Here is a 17280-nt window from a genome sequence, read left to right on the forward strand (position 1 = left end):
AAGACAGTTTGTTTGAAGAAAATAAATAATACAAAAAGTTGTGGATACATTAAGACCCCAAAAAATATCTCTAGTTAGGGACAAAGAAAGAAGTTTTTCTAACCGGGAAATCAAAACCACAATGCAAATTTTTTTTTTTGTTGGAGCACAGATTTTTCATAAGTTGTCTGAGTGAAAAAACTTTTTTTCCCAAAAACATGAAAAAAAATCACAAAATAGTTTTTGGTGTGAAATGTTTTATATAACGCTGCACTCAGCAAAATTCCAGCCAAATGATGGCGATCTGTAAATAATCAAAGACCAGACAATTCAGTGATTGATATTATGAGCAATGCTCCATTCCATTGAGGTTCGATGACATGCATTCAACCAAGTCATTGAGTCTGATCACTTAAGTTGTCTTTTACGACAAACACAGGTTGACTAAAATTCCCACTGGGGAAGAAGAAAAAGTGAACTGTGAAAATCTAATAAAGTGAGTTTAACGTTGCTATCAACAGTATTTATATTTTGGCTTGACCTTTCAGCCAAAAGTAGGAGCAATTCACATGATCAGTCATTTACAAAGAGATGGATGACATATTTACTTTTCAAAAGAAGTTAAAGAACACCCAATTTTTTCACTCTACTGAAGTTAATCAAACATCATCAAGGCATATAACTATTGTAATATGAGATTGAGTGAGTGAGTGAGTTGGGTTTAACGCCGCTTTTAACAATATTCCAGTTATATCGCAGGGTGTCAGCTTAATGTGGGAGGAAAGCCCGAAGTTATGCAGGTCTCAGACGTTTACCACTTCGGTGAAACCCACGAGCACGGGTATGGTGCTGACAAGCCTAGAAACATAATCGGAGCGAACCGGTGTAATATGAGAGAATAGGGTGTTCTTAAATTCTTTTGAGTAGAATAGTTCATATACAAGCTTATTTACAAAGTATATCAAGGTCATTCTTCATGGCAAGTAAAGGAGACAGTAATTCTCCAAGTTCATAGGTTAGTCTCCCAAATAATCTTGTGCCAATGATTTTATTGTAACAAATTATATGCTTGAAAAAGATTGCAACATGCTGCATTGTTAATAAATACAAATCACCAAAAAGGGTCACAATTCTTAATACATCTGTCAAAATGTATGGCAGGTTTCTGTTTGTTTGTTGTTTTTAACAGTGATTGACATCATGAGCATCGATCCATGCAATTGGGATACGATGACATGCATCAACTAAGTCAGGTTTCTATGTAATCAACATGATCAAGATTAAATAAAAATGAACGTGGCCTTACCATAACCTCCTAAAACGCTGTACACCCAAAACAATTGAATACATATACAAATGATTGTAGGATTGATGAGGTGGCGAGGTGAAATTGGGTTTAACGTCGCGTCCAAGATTATTGCACTTATACAGCACGTGTGTGTGTGTGTGTGGGGGGGGGGGGGGGGGGCTGCTTGTACTAGACCGGACTGATCCTGATTTATAGTCAGTGTTCGAAATACCTGCCTGCCCGACTGTCCGAGACGGGTTGATTTCAACTTGGGCTGCCAGAATTTCAAATCCCCCTGCCCGACGGTCGGGTTATATTTCATATGTGAAAATATTCTAAATATTTCCCGATGATAAGCATTAATTCACATGTAAAGATGAATGATGAAATGTAACCAAAAAGAAACCCCGTTAGTTTATCCTGAGAAACATATGATTATAGTGGGCAGGCAGGTTTTGGTCAGGGCTGGCAAGTATTTCAGCTAGCCAGTCCTGTGGTCTGGCTGAAATTTTTGGGAGTTTCATACCCTGTTATAGTGCTTGCTCATTGAGATACCATGCTGCAGTTTAACATGAATACCCCACTCAGACACAGTATTCTGACTCAGAGCCGACCAGTCCTTGCTTTAAACCCTTAATGCAGAGCGCCAGACAGGGTAACAACAAGTACCATCTTTTAACGTATTTTGGTATGACGCGGCCGGGGATCGAACCTCGGACCTTCCGCTCTCCGGGCGGACGCTCTACCACTAGACCACGGAGGCGGTGTAGGATTGATGAAGACATGATGAGAAGCTAAAACTGTGAATGAGTTCTCCCTGCAGCATGCTGCAGTGTACATCATCATGGTTATAAACAGAAGGCAAGAATCCTCAAAAATTTGGTTCACAAGGCCACCAACTCAAAAAAACAAACTTTCTTAAACATGAAAGCAGTGATTTTCTTCCTTACTTCCAACAAAAGTAAACAAAATTTAAAAAGCACCCCTCATTTACAGTCACTATCAAAATAAATTATTTACAATACTATAATTAAAAACTATCAATATTTTATGTTAAAAACTCCTGCCCCCATTTATTCCCCCCTACTTCACATTTGGAGGAAAAAAATACAGTAGAACACGGATATAACGAACACGGATAGATACAACGAAATGTTACAAAATCGCCGATTTATCTCCTCTGTATTGTCACATATAAATGTGCATATGTAACGAACTCTCTACAGCGAACTAACGTATATAGCAAACTGATATCTGATCCCCGACAAGCCCAAATACCACTAATTAGTGACGTGTATAGCGAAATGAGAAATCTCACTCAGTGTCAAGTGTCACTAACAATTGACTATACGCAATCAGCGGCGAATGAACACAATCAGCGGTGACGATTCAAACTTGTTGAACTTGCTTTATGCTTATCTTACTGGATGCTGGACTAATCGTGTCTGTAGGACAAACATAAATTTCATGAGATGATGTCAAAGTGTCACTTCACTTGCACACGCTAACATGGCGGGCAATGCTGCATGCTGTATTGTGTTTGTTTGATCTAAGATGGCAGTTGTTTCCTCGCGAAAACGTATATAACGAACAATGTATATAACAAACTAATTTCTCCGGTCCCTTGTAGTTCGTTATATCCATGTTCTACTGTAAATATATTTGAAATAGGATTGTTTTTTGGGGTGGTTTTTTTTCACCTACCGACCTGACTTTTTGGGGCAAATATCCTTAAACGGAAAAAAGAAAAGAAGAAAAAGCGTCTGGCCTAATGCATAAACTAAATACCAACCAGCAAATACTCCAGGCATTAATACAAAGTTGGCAATTACAAATGTAATCCAGCTTATATGATCAAGAAGAAAGCAACTTCATCACACTTTGAAAAAATAATAATCTGAATTATGTTGTTTAATATGCTTCTGAATTGTAAATATTTCATACTTTTTTCCAATTTGTTCAAGGGCAGTGGGGTAGAATTGGAGTATTAGCTCATTGTATTCAAGATTCTGGTTTGACGCCTGAAAGGTACAAGAGGTTAAGCCCATTTTGATGGCCACTGCTGTCACATTGCATGGGAGTGAGTGAGTATGGTTTTACGCCGCTTTTAACAGTATTCCAGTTATATCCCGGCATGTCAGCTTAATGTGGGTGGAAAGCCCCAAGTGATGTAGGTCTCAGATGTTTACCACTTCGGTGAAACCAACGAGCACGGGTATGGTGCTGACAAACCTAGAAACATAATCGGGGCGAACCGGGATTCGAACCCACAATCATAGGTTTCTGGCGTGCCAAAGGGACGCAACTCTGCACAGCGAATCTCGGCGCCTTAGACGTCAGGGCCACCCGTGTCCCCGACAACCAGAAAGAAGTGCACATTGCATGGATGAAGATCCAATACGCCAACAAACTGAGCTGCTGGACCAACCTACAGTTGGAACTATTTTCTGTCTTGTATGTGAACCCTGTTAGAAGGGGTTTGGTTAGAGCACTCAGGGACCGGTCATTTATTACAGGTTGGGGTGGGTCAGAGGGAACCAGGGGAGGGTCACCCCAAAATATGGGGGTGCTAGTGCTGGTGCTGGCCCATTGAGATACCATGCCGCAGTTTAACAGTATACTCACTCTGAGCTGACCAGTCCCTGTTTTAGCCCCTTAATGCCGAGTGCCAGGCAGGGTAACAACAAGTACCATCTTTTAACAGACAGGAATTAGGTCAAAGTTCCCAACACATGTAGACCAAAATACTCAATAATTCTTTCATAGAAATGTAGTGCACATTCATAACTAATGTCAATATGACAAAGATGCACATCGACATGGTTGAGTATGGGCACATCTTTAGCCACCATTGCTCAGATCAGCAATTCAAAGGTTCAGCATCATTGACATTGTGGTTTGGGAGACTTCAAAAGCTAAACTATAAAAGGCAGCCTGACAAGAGAAAGCTGAAATAAGCTCACACAAGACCATTCAGTTCTATCATCCCAACCAGATCCCCTTTCTTGTCACCATCAACAAACAATCATTGTCATCCTCACTGAACACAATACATTGCCTATAGACATGATAGAGCTGGAATCACACATTTTCTCTATGTTGTTGTGTATAATGATTCAAACAACCAGGCAACTTCAACATGACCTACGTTAGCACTTTCAAACTGTTTAATGTGTTGTTGGCATCTCACAGGCCTGAGCATAAGTCTTACCATTAAATAGGGAGAGATTTTCCTTCTGAACAAACTCAACAAAATATTTCAATTTACAAAACCCACTCTTAGCCTGACCCTTGCAGAAGCTGACCCTTGAGGTGACGTCTTCACCATTCATCAAAATACGGAGAAAGTGATGCTTTTTCGGCTCTTCTCTTGAATACAACTCAAATGCAATTCTCGTTGCATACTTTGGCCATCGTCCATGTCCAATTCCTAACGCAGTGGCCAAAGGACTGACCGTTGTGTCGTGGCCAGAGTACAGAACAAACTTCACCTTCGCCTTCTTCTTGGTGGTGAGAACCATGTGTTGTTTAATCTCATACAACAATGGATGAATACCCAGACGAGCATATTTTTGATAGGAATCTAATTCATCTAGTTTGGCACCATGCAAGTCAAGCTGATGCCACAGTTCTGCTAGAAATGAGGGTTCTATGCAGTCATTGTTTTTGTTGCAAGGGAGAGATATCTTATGACAAGCATATGCCATGAGGGTGTCTATCATTGACCATAGCCATGGCAACTCCTGTCTCTTTATATTATAGACATTAGCAATGTATTGTCGGACCCGCTTCAAATCCGTGTTGTTCCTATCATAGGCCCCTGCCTCTCCATCACTCATCTTTTTGTAATGCTTCAGCACAGGACATGAACAGGAATGTCCAAACGATTTCTCTGAACAAAAAAACAAATTATCAGACCGAAAGATGTTCAAATCGGTCAAATTCAAAGCAGGGAGGAATGTGTAGAGAAGAGCTATCGCGCTTTGGTATGTTCGACTGTAACCCGTGCTTTTCACATACACCTGGCTGGGGCTGAAGGGCTCCGAGAACAGCCGCCATTTTTGGACGTAGCGCTCGTGAAGGTGCCAGCCAGTCAGCAGATGCTGCAGGGAGCCCTGTCCGGTGAGTTCTGAGCTCTCACATGTCTGGGAGCGGGGGTACAGGTGGAAAGGGAAGGTGTTTCCGGGATGGAGATGAGATTGGTAATACTGCATCGTTGAGGCAAATTTGTCAAAATTGGGGATGTCAAATTTTTTGGATGAGTCATGTTGGCAGCTGAGAATTGGATTTGGTGAGTTCTTGAAGCTGCCCATCGGGGATCGGTCTCCGTGTCGTACAATGAGATACACAGACTTGAGGGAGTAGCCTGGAGGAGCTTCACCTGGGGATGAAACAGTAAGGCGTGAGTTAACATCACAGGGATCTATCTTGACCTGCTAGAGGCCCCAAGTCTGCAGCAAGTGTCAGTAAAAATGAAATATTTCCTAGTTCATGCTGTTAAACTATAACTCTTGTTACAGCTTTATACATGTTGTCGAGGTGATTTACAGTATTTGGAAACGAAAAGTCTAGATTGACAAGTTAAATGGGAAATTTACAGTTTATAACTGAACATTTTTGAGAGAATAATAAACGGCAAGAAGTTATATTAACTCCATAAACAACCATCTGTCATTTATTTGCCTTGTCAATGTGGAACAAACGTAAAAATGACGTCAACAGTACGTCAACAGTCTGGTAAGGGCTTGACAGGATAAAGGGAGACAATTTAAGGGGAGGCAACTCTTGTATGATAATAGTTCTGTATATCAGGAGTCACTGCAAATATCACTTTTCTCAACTTCAGAAAAGTCAGTCTATCACACTATCTATCAAGTACATACCGTATTCGACGTAATAAGCGCCCAGGGCGCTCTCAAAATTAGAAATAGGGGTCTCTTATTAGAATATTATTTCGGTGAAAAAAACAGAGCTGCAAAATCGTAAATTTCGTGGTTTATGCTGACAGCCTGAAATGTTGACATACGATAGATAATCGGAAGGGGTGCTGATTGGGATTGTTCACTAGCCAATATATTAGCAAATATCGCCATGGGCGCTTATAAGAGCGGGGCGCTTATTACGTCGATACGGTAAGAAATAGTTTTATCAGCGTTGAAATGTAAAAGTTACACTATAGTTGCCGCTGCAAAGATTACAGGGCATTATTCAGAATCATAAACAGATAATGTTGCCATCACAGTGTGAATATTTTTAATCATTGCATTTCAGTTCATTGTGCAGTCTGCACATGTCAAACGTGTAGTTTGTAAATATTTTACATTGTGGTGGGTTACTGAATGGGCTGAAGTTTTTATTCTGTTTTTCAGCTACAATTGTCATATTAGTTCTTTGGAATGATGAATTCTGTGATTTTCTTTCTGAAAATCTCTTTGAAGTTTGAAGTTTTAAGGTTTAAGTTTATTGTTGCATGTGTAGGGGTGAACTGATGGCTCAGTTGGCTGAGAAGCCACAATTCTCTGTGCAGAAACCTATAGTGGCTTTCAATCGCTGTTAGCCCTGGTAATGTTTCTAGGTTTGACATCCCAGTAGCTATACTTGTTGGTTTCACTAAAGTGAGTGAGTGAGTATGTTTTTTATGCCGCTTTTAGCAATATTCCAGCAATATCACAGCGGGGCACACCAGAAATGGGCTTCACACATTGTACCCATGTGGGGAATCGAACCTGGGTCTTTGGCGTGTTGGGCGAACGCTTTAACCACTAGGCTACCCGACCGCCCCGTTTCACCAAAGCAGTACATGTCTAAGACCTGCACCGCTGTGAGCTTACCTCCCACATCAAGATTACATGCTGTTTTTTTCTATATATAGAATATTGTTCTAATATTGTTCAAGGTGGCGTTAAACTAAACTCACTCACACCCACACTTGAAGCCCACCTGTCTGAAACGGATACTTACCCTCCCGTCCCCGGACTTCCCTCACAGGTATATTACAATATTCGGCTATCCGCGGCACAGCAAGAGGATTCGTCACTCCCATGAACTCATCCAGTCTCTGAGACCTGTGCTTTGGACTGTGGACTTTAGCTACTTGTCTCCCCTTGTCTCCCTTCCTCTTGTCCGGCCACGACATCTTCTCCAACAGCTTGGATTTCTTCCCCTTGGATGGTGTCTTCTCTCGCACCACATTACTGTTCATGATTCTCACATCAAAGTTTTTGTTCCTTATACTCTTAATGCCTTCAACATTGCCTTCTTGTGCATGGTGGAACAGAAGTGCTTGGTCGGAATCGGCGGACTCAAGTTTCTCCATCAGGGGTGTCATGCCTTCCTCCAACTGGCGCTGCCGAGCTCGCAACTTCACCAACTGGCCTTGCTTCATACCAGGAAGGCCTGGGGAATCCAGACTGAGGGAATCTGAAATAAATTTACAAAAATCGAAATATTTTTTCCTTCGTACACTTATCCTGTATTACTCCTTCATGGATTTACTGCTTACTTTTGACAGCAAATGAAGCTGCAGGGGTCCAGCAGAGTTGTTTCACTGAAGTGTGAGGCAGGACCGAGCTACAAGCTCCTCACAGCGATAGTCCGTTCGGAGAGCTCTCTATACTATCACTGCCACCAGTCAAAACTCCCCACTCTGATAGGTGGCCCCAACCATGCTTTGAGTTGAACTCGCAACCGAATGACCGTTATGTTTACAAATAAGTGACGACTGTCGTGACGCCGAATACACTTACCGCTGATAAATTACTATCTTTGCTTGTCAATTTGAATTTCTATTTCATTAAAACTATCATCTTTAATTCATATAGTAAGAATGTAAGGGAGAAGTTGGTTGATTTTCCGTAAGTCTGCAATCTCGAACTAATCTGATTATTAAAACAACAAATTCATCAGGAAAACATGGTCAGTCGTAAACCTTTTCAAAATGAAATATCATGGCATTCTCAAAGCATAAATGTTATTATAATATTAGGTTAGAGGGCAAATTTCAAGATTCACTGAAATAATGTTTACTGTTGTGGTCATCAGTATGGGTAACTGAAATAATGTTTACTGTGGTAGTCACCAGTATGGGTTACTGAAATAATGTTTACTGTTGTGGTCACCAGTATGGGTAACTGAAATAATGTTTACTGTGGTGGTCACCAGTATGGGTAACTGAAAAATTGTTTACTGTGGTGGTCCCCAGTATGGTTAACTGAAATAATGTTTACTGTGGTGGTCACCAGTATGAGTAACTGAAATAATGTTTACTGTTGTGGTCACCAGTATGGGTTACCGATATAATGTTTACTGTTATGGTCACCAGTATGGGTAACTGTTACAATGTTTACTGTGGTGGTCACCAGTATGGGTAACTGATATAATGTTTACTGTTGTGGTGACCAGTATGGGTAACTGATATAATGTTTACTGTGGTGGTCACCAGTATGGGTAACTGAATAATGTTTACTGTTGTGGTCACCAGTATGGGTAACTGAAATCATGTTTACTGTGGTGGTCACCAGTATGGGTAACTGTTACAATGTTTACTGTTGTGGTCACCAGTATGGGTAACTGAAAAAATGTTTACTGTTGTGGCCACCGGTTTGGGTTAATAATATAATGTTTACTGTTGTGGTCACCAGTATGGGTAACTAAAATAATGTTTACTGTTGTGGTCACCAGTATGGGTAACTGAAATAATGTTTACTGTTGTGGTCACCAGTATGGGTAACTGTTACAATGTTTAGTGTTGTGGTCACTAGTATGGGTAACTGAAATAATGTTTACTGTGGTGGTCACCAGTATGGGTAACTGAAATAATGTTTACTGTTGTGGTCACCAGTATGGGTAACTGTTATAATGTTTACTGTTGTGGTCACCAGTATGGGTAACTGAAGTAATGTTTACTGTTGTGGTCACCAGTATGGGTAACTGATATAATGTTTAATGTTGTGGTCACTAGTATGGGTAACTGTTACAATGTTTACTGTTGTGGTCACCAGTATGGGTAACTGTTACAATGTTTACTGTGGTGGTCACCAGTATGCTTACTGAAATAATGTTTACTGTTGTGGCTACCAGTATGGCTTAATGATATAATGTTTACTGTTGTGGTCACCAGTATGGGTAACTGAAATAATGTTTACTGTTGTGGTCACCAGTATGGGTAACTCAAATAATGTTTACTGTGGTGGTCACCAGTATGGGTAACTTCTACAATGTTTACTGTGGTGGTCACCAGTATGGGTAACTGTTACAATGTTTACTGTGGTGGTCACCAGTATGGGTAACTGTTACAATGTTTACTGTTGTGGTCACCAGTATGGGTAACTGTTACAATGTTTACTGTTGTGGTCACCAGTATGGGTAACTGAAGTAATGTTTACTGTTGTGGTCACCAGTATGGGTAACTGATATAATGTTTAATGTTGTGGTCACTAGTATGGGTAACTGTTACAATGTTTACTGTTGTGGTCACCAGTATGGGTAACTGTTACAATGTTTACTGTGGTGGTCACCAGTATGCTTACTGAAATAATGTTTACTGTTGTGGCCACCAGTATGGGTTAATGATATAATGTTTACTGTTGTGGTCACCAGTATGGGTAACTGTTACAATGTTTACTGTGGTGGTCACCAGTATGGGTAACTGTTACAATGTTTACTGTTGTGGTCACTAGTATGGGTAACTGTTACAATGTTTACTGTGGTGGTCACCAGTATGGGTAACTGTTACAATGTTTACTGTTGTGGTCACTAGTATGGGTAACTGTTACAATGTTTACTGTGGTGGTCACCAGTATGGGTAACTGTTACAATGTTTACTGTGGTGGTCACCAGTATGGGTAACTGTTACAATGTTTACTGTTGTGGTCACTAGTATGGGTAACTGTTACAATGTTTACTGTGGTGGTCACCAGTATGGGTAACTGTTACCATGTTTAGTGTTGTGGTCACCAGTATGGGTAACTGAAATAATGTTTACTGTTGTGGTCACCAGTATGGGTAACTCAAATAATGTTTACTGTGGTGGTCACCAGTATGGGTAACTGTTATAATGTTTACTGTTGTGGTCACCAGTATGGGTAACTGATATAATGTTTAATGTTGTGGTCACTAGTATGGGTAACTGTTACAATGTTTACTGTTGTGGTCACCAGTATGGGTAACTGTTACAATGTTTACTGTGGTGGTCACCAGTATGCTTACTGAAATAATGTTTACTGTTGTGGCCACCAGTATGGGTTAATGATATAATGTTTACTGTTGTGGTCACCAGTATGGGTAACTGAAATAATGTTTACTGTTGTGGTCACCAGTATGGGTAACTCAAATAATGTTTACTGTGGTGGTCACCAGTATGGGTAACTTCTACAATGTTTACTGTGGTGGTCACCAGTATGGGTAACTGTTACAATGTTTACTGTGGTGGTCACCAGTATGGGTAACTGTTACAATGTTTACTGTTGTGGTCACCAGTATGGGTAACTGTTACAATGTTTACTGTTGTGGTCACCAGTATGGGTAACTGAAGTAATGTTTACAGTTGTGGTCACCAGTATGGGTAACTGATATAATGTTTAATGTTGTGGTCACTAGTATGGGTAACTGTTACAATGTTTACTGTTGTGGTCACCAGTATGGGTAACTGTTACAATGTTTACTGTGGTGGTCACCAGTATGCTTACTGAAATAATGTTTACTGTTGTGGCCACCAGTATGGGTTAATGATATAATGTTTACTGTTGTGGTCACCAGTATGGGTAACTGTTACAATGTTTACTGTGGTGGTCACCAGTATGGGTAACTGTTACAATGTTTACTGTTGTGGTGACTAGTATGGGTAACTGTTACAATGTTTACTGTGGTGGTCACCAGTATGGGTAACTGTTACAATGTTTACTGTTGTGGTCACTAGTATGGGTAACTGTTACAATGTTTACTGTGGTGGTCACCAGTATGGGTAACTGTTACAATGTTTACTGTGGTGGTCACCAGTATGGGTAACTGTTACAATGTTTACTGTTGTGGTCACTAGTATGGGTAACTGTTACAATGTTTACTGTGGTGGTCACCAGTATGGGTAACTGTTACCATGTTTAGTGTTGTGGTCACCAGTATGGGTAACTGAAATAATGTTTACTGTTGTGGTCACCAGTATGGGTAACTCAAATAATGTTTACTGTGGTGGTCACCAGTATGGGTAACTTCTACAATGTTTACTGTGGTGGTCACCAGTATGGGTAACTGTTACAATGTTTACTGTGGTGGTCACCAGTATGGGTAACTGTTACAATGTTTACTGTTGTGGTCACCAGTATGGGTAACTGTTACAATGTTTACTGTGGTGGTCACCAGTATGGGTAACTGTTAAAATCTTTACTGTTGTGGTCACCAGTATGGGTAACTGAAATAATGTTTACTGTGGTGGTCACCAGTATTGGTAACTGTTACAATGTTTACTGTGGTGGTCACTAGTATGGGTAACTGTTACAATGTTTACTGTTGTGGTCACCAGTATGGGTAACTGAAAAAATGTTTACTGTGGTGGTCACCACTATGGGTAACTGTTACAATGTTTACTGTGGTGGTCACCAGTATGGGTAACTGATAAAATGTTTACTGTGGTGGTCACCAGTATGGGTAACTGATATAATGTCTACTGTTATGGTCACCAGCATGGGTAACTGTTACAATGTTTACTGTTGTGGTCACCAGTATGGGTAACTCAAATAATGTTTACTGTGGTGGTCACAAGTATGGGTAACTGTTACAATGTTTACTGTGGTGGTCACCAGTATGGGTAACTGTTACAATGTTTACTGTGGTGGTCACTAGTATGGGTAACTGTTACAATGTTTACTGTGGTGGTCACCAGTATGGGTAACTGATATAATGTTTACTGTTGTGGTCACCAGTATGGGTAACTGAAATAATGTTTACTGCGGTGGTCACCACTATGGGTAGCTGTTACAATGTTTTCTGTGGTGGTCACTAGTATGGGTAACTGTTACAATGTTTACTGTGGTGGTCACCAGTATGGGTAACTGATATAATGTTCAGTGTTGTGGTCACCAGTATGGGTAACTGAAGTAATGTTTACTGTGGTGGTCACCACTATGGGTAGCTGTTACAATGTTTTCTGTGGTGGTCACTAGTATGGGTAACTGTTACAATGTTTAGTGTTGTGGTCACCAGTATGGGTAACTGTTACAATGTTTCCTGTTGTGGTCACCAGTATGGGTAACTGTTACAATGTTTACTGTTGTGGTCACCAGTATGGGTAACTGATATAATGTCTACTGTTGTGGTCACCAGTATGGGTAACTGTTACAATGTTTACTGTGGTGGTCACTAGTATGGGTAACTGTTACAATGTTTACTGTTGTGGTCACCAGTATGATTACTGAAATAATGTTTACTTTTGTGGCCACCGGTATGGGTTAATGATATAATGTTTACTGTGGTGGTCACCAGTATGGATAACTGAAGTAATGTTTACTGTTGTGGTCACCAGTATGGATAACTGAAGTAATGTTTACTGTTGTGGTCACCAGTATGGATAACTGAAGTAATGTTTACTGTGGTGGTCACCAGTATGGATAACTGAAGTAATGTTTACTGTTGTGGTCACCAGTATGGATAACTGAAGTAATGTTTACTGTGGTGGTCACCAGTATGGATAACTGAAGTAATGTTTACTGTGGTGGTCACCAGTATGGATAACTGAAGTAATGTTTACTGTGGTGGTCACCAGTATGGATAACTGAAGTAATGTTTCCTGTTGTGGTCACCAGTATGGGTAACTGTTACAATGTTTACTGTTGTGGTCACCAGTATGGGTAACTGATATAATGTCTACTGTTGTGGTCACCAGTATGGGTAACTGAAATAATGTTTACTGTTGTGGTCACTAGTATGGGTAACTGTTACAATGTTTACTGTTGTGGTCACCAGTATGATTACTGAAATAATGTTTACTTTTGTGGCCACCGGTATGGGTTAATGATATAATGTTTACTGTGGTGGTCACCAGTATGGATAACTGAAGTAATGTTTACTGTTGTGGTCACCAGTATGGATAACTGAAGTAATGTTTACTGTTGTGGTCACCAGTATGGATAACTGAAGTAATGTTTACTGTGGTGGTCACCAGTATGGATAACTGAAGTAATGTTTACTGTTGTGGTCACCAGTATGGATAACTGAAGTAATGTTTACTGTTGTGGTCACCAGTATGGGTAACTGATATAATGTTTACTGTTGTGGTCACCAGTATGGATAACTGAAGTAATGTTTACTGTTGTGGTCACCAGTATGGGTAACTGATATAATGTTTACTGTTGTGGCCACCGGTATGGGTTAATGATATAATGTTTACTGTGGTGGTCACCAGTATGGCTAACTGAAATAATGTTTACTGTGGTGGTCACCACTATGGGTAGCTGTTACAATGTTTAGTGTTGTGGTCATCAGTATGGGTAACTGAAGTAATGTTTACTGTTGTGGTCACCAGTATGGATAACTGAAATAATGTTTACTGTTGTGGTCACCAGTATGGGTAACTGATATAATGTTTACTGTTGTGGTCACTAGTATGGGGTAACTGTTACAATGTTTACTGTGGTGGTCACCAGTATGGGTAACTGTTACAATGTTTACTGTTGTGGTCACCAGTATGATTACTGAAATAATGTTTACTGTTGTGGCCACTGGTATAGGTTAATGATATAATGTTTACTGTTGTGGTCACCAGTATGGGTAACTGAAATAATGTTTACTGTTGTGGTCACCAGTATGGGTAACTCAAATAATGTTTACTGTGGTGGTCACCAGTATGGGTAACTCAAATAATGTTTACTGTGGTGGTCACCAGTATGGGTAACTGTTACAATGTTTACTGTGGTGGTCACCAGTATGGGTAACTGTTACAATGTTTACTGTTGTGGTCACCAGTATGGGTAACTGTTACAATTTTTACTGTGGTGGTCACCAGTATGGTTAACTGAAATAATGTTTACTGTGGTGGTCACCAGTATGGGTAACTGATATAATGTTTACTGTTGTGGCCACTAGTATGGGTGAATGATATAATGTTTACTGTTGTGGTCACCAGTATGGGTAACTGAAATAATGTTTACTGTTGTGGTCACCAGTATGGGTAACTGAAATAATGTTTACTGTTGTGGTCACCAGTATGGGTAACTCAAATGATGTTTACTGTGGTGGTCACCAGTATGGGTAACTGTTACAATGTTTACTGTTTTGGTCACCAGTATAGGTAATTGAAGTAATGTTTACTGTTGTGGTCACCAGTATGGATAACTGAAGTAATGTTTACTGTTGTGGTCACCAGTATGGGTAACTGTAGTAATGTTTACTGTTGTAGTCACCAGTATGGGTAACTGATATAATGTTTAATGTTGTGGTCACTAGTATGGGTAACTGTTACAATGTTTACTGTTGTGGTCACCAGTATGATTACTGAAATAATGTTTACTGTTGTGGCCACCGGTATGGGTTAATGATATAATGTTTACTGTTGTGGTCACCAGTATGGGTAACTGTTACAATGTTTACTGTGGTGGTCACCAGTATGGGTAACTGAAATAATGTTTACTGTGGTGGTCACCAGTATGGGTAACTGATATAATGTTTACTGTTGCGGTCACCAGTATGGGTAACTGTTACAATGTTTACTATGGTGGTCACCAGTATGGGTAACTGATATAATGTCTACTGTTGTGGTCACCAGTATGGGTAACTGAAATAATGTTTACTGTGATGGTCACCAGTATGGGTAACTGTTACAATGTTTACTGTTGTGGTCACCAGTATGGGTAACTGAAGTAATGTTTACTGTTGTGGTCACCAGTATGGGTAACTGTAGTAATGTTTACTGTTGTGGTCACCAGTATGGGTAACTGATATAATGTTTACTGTGGTGGTCACCAGTATGGGTAACTGATATAATGTTTACTGTTGTGGCCACCGGTATGGGTGAATGATATAATGTTTACTGTTGTGGTCACCAGTATGGGTAACTGAAATAATGTTTACTGTTGTGGTCACCAGTATGGGTAACTGAAATAATGTTTACTGTTGTGGTCACCGGTATGGGTAACTCAAATAATGTTTACTGTGGTGGTCACCAGTATGGGTAACTGTTACAATGTTTACTGTTGTGGTCACCAGTATGGGTAATTGAAGTAATGTTTACTGTTGTGGTCACCAGTATGGATAACTGAAGTAATGTTTACCGTTGTGGTCACCAGTATGGGTAACTGTAGTAATGTTTACTGTTGTGGTCACCAGTATGGGTAACTGATATAATGTTTACTGTTGTGGTCACCAGTATGGGTAACTGTTACAATGTTTACTGTTGTGGTCACCAGTATGATTACTGAAATAATGTTTACTGTTGTGGCCACCGGTATGGGTTAATGATATAATGTTTACTGTTGTGGTCACCAGTATGGGTAACTGAAATAATGTTTACTGTTGTGGTCACCAGTATGGGTAACTGTTACAATGTTTACTGTGGTGGTCACCAGTATGGGTAACTGAAATAATGTTTACTGTGGTGGTCACCAGTATGGGTAACTGATATAATGTTTACTGTTGTGGTCACCAGTATGGGTAACTGTTACAATGTTTACTATGGTGGTCACCAGTATGGGTAACTGATATAATGTTTACTGTTGTGGTCACCAGTATGGGTAACTGAAATAATGTTTACTGTGATGGTCACCAGTATGGGTAACTGTTACAATGTTTACTGTTGTGGTCACCAGTATGGGTAACTGAAGTAATGTTTACTGTTGTGGTCACCAGTATGGGTAACTGTAGTAATGTTTACTGTTGTGGTCACCAGTATGGGTAACTGATATAATGTTTAATGTTGTGGTCACCGGTATGGGTTAATGATATAATGTTTACTGTTGTGGTCACCAGTATGGGTAACTGTTACAATGTTTACTGTGGTGGTCACCAGTATGGGTAACTGAAATAATGTTTACTGTGGTGGTCACCAGTATGGGTAACTGATATAATGTTTACTGTTGCGGTCACCAGTATGGGTAACTGTTACAATGTTTACTATGGTGGTCACCAGTATGGGTAACTGATATAATGTCTACTGTTGTGGTCACCAGTATGGGTAACTGAAATAATGTTTACTGTGATGGTCACCAGTATGGGTAACTGTTACAATGTTTACTGTTGTGGTCACCAGTATGGGTAACTGAAGTAATGTTTACTGTTGTGGTCACCAGTATGGGTAACTGTAGTAATGTTAACTGTTGTGGTCACCAGTATGGGTAACTGATATAATGTTTACTGTGGTGGTCACCAGTATGGGTAACTGATATAATGTTTACTGTTGTGGCCACCGGTATGGGTGAATGATATAATGTTTACTGTTGTGGTCACCAGTATGGGTAACTGAAATAATGTTTACTGTTGTGGTCACCAGTATGGGTAACTGAAATAATGTTTACTGTTGTGGTCACCGGTATGGGTAACTCAAATAATGTTTACTGTGGTGGTCACCAGTATGGGTAACTGTTACAATGTTTACTGTTGTGGTCACCAGTATGGGTAATTGAAGTAATGTTTACTGTTGTGGTCACCAGTATGGATAACTGAAGTAATGTTTACCGTTGTGGTCACCAGTATGGGTAACTGTAGTAATGTTTACTGTTGTGGTCACCAGTATGGGTAACTGATATAATGTTTACTGTTGTGGTCACCAGTATGGGTAACTGTTACAATGTTTACTGTTGTGGTCACCAGTATGATTACTGAAATAATGTTTACTGTTGTGGCCACCGGTATGGGTTAATGATATAATGTTTACTGTTGTGGTCACCAGTATGGGTAACTGAAATAATGTTTACTGTTGTGGTCACCAGTATGGGTAACTGTTACAATGTTTACTGTGGTGGTCACCAGTATGGGTAACTGAAATAATGTTTACTGTGGTGGTCACCAGTATGGGTAACTGATATAATGTT

General features: G+C 40.0%; 1 protein-coding gene across 1 annotated transcript in view; it reads right to left on the reverse strand.

The window, feature by feature from the left end:
* Positions 1-1914: 1914 nt before the first annotated feature.
* Positions 1915-17280, reverse strand: part of LOC124139111 (2-phosphoxylose phosphatase 1-like) — a 32766-nt gene continuing 17400 nt past the window's right edge. The window contains exons 3-4 of the mRNA XM_046506133.2: positions 7229-7687; positions 1915-5648 (exon numbers count right to left, since the gene is read on the reverse strand). Coding sequence (XP_046362089.2) covers positions 4435-5648; positions 7229-7687 — 1673 coding nt within the window. The 3' untranslated portion in view covers positions 1915-4434. The remainder of the gene's footprint in view (positions 5649-7228; positions 7688-17280) is intronic.

Source organism: Haliotis rufescens, unplaced genomic scaffold (assembly GCF_023055435.1).
Source record: "Haliotis rufescens isolate VD_foot unplaced genomic scaffold, xgHalRufe1.0.p SCAF_13, whole genome shotgun sequence".
In the NCBI taxonomy this organism is placed as follows: domain Eukaryota; kingdom Metazoa; phylum Mollusca; class Gastropoda; order Lepetellida; family Haliotidae; genus Haliotis; species Haliotis rufescens.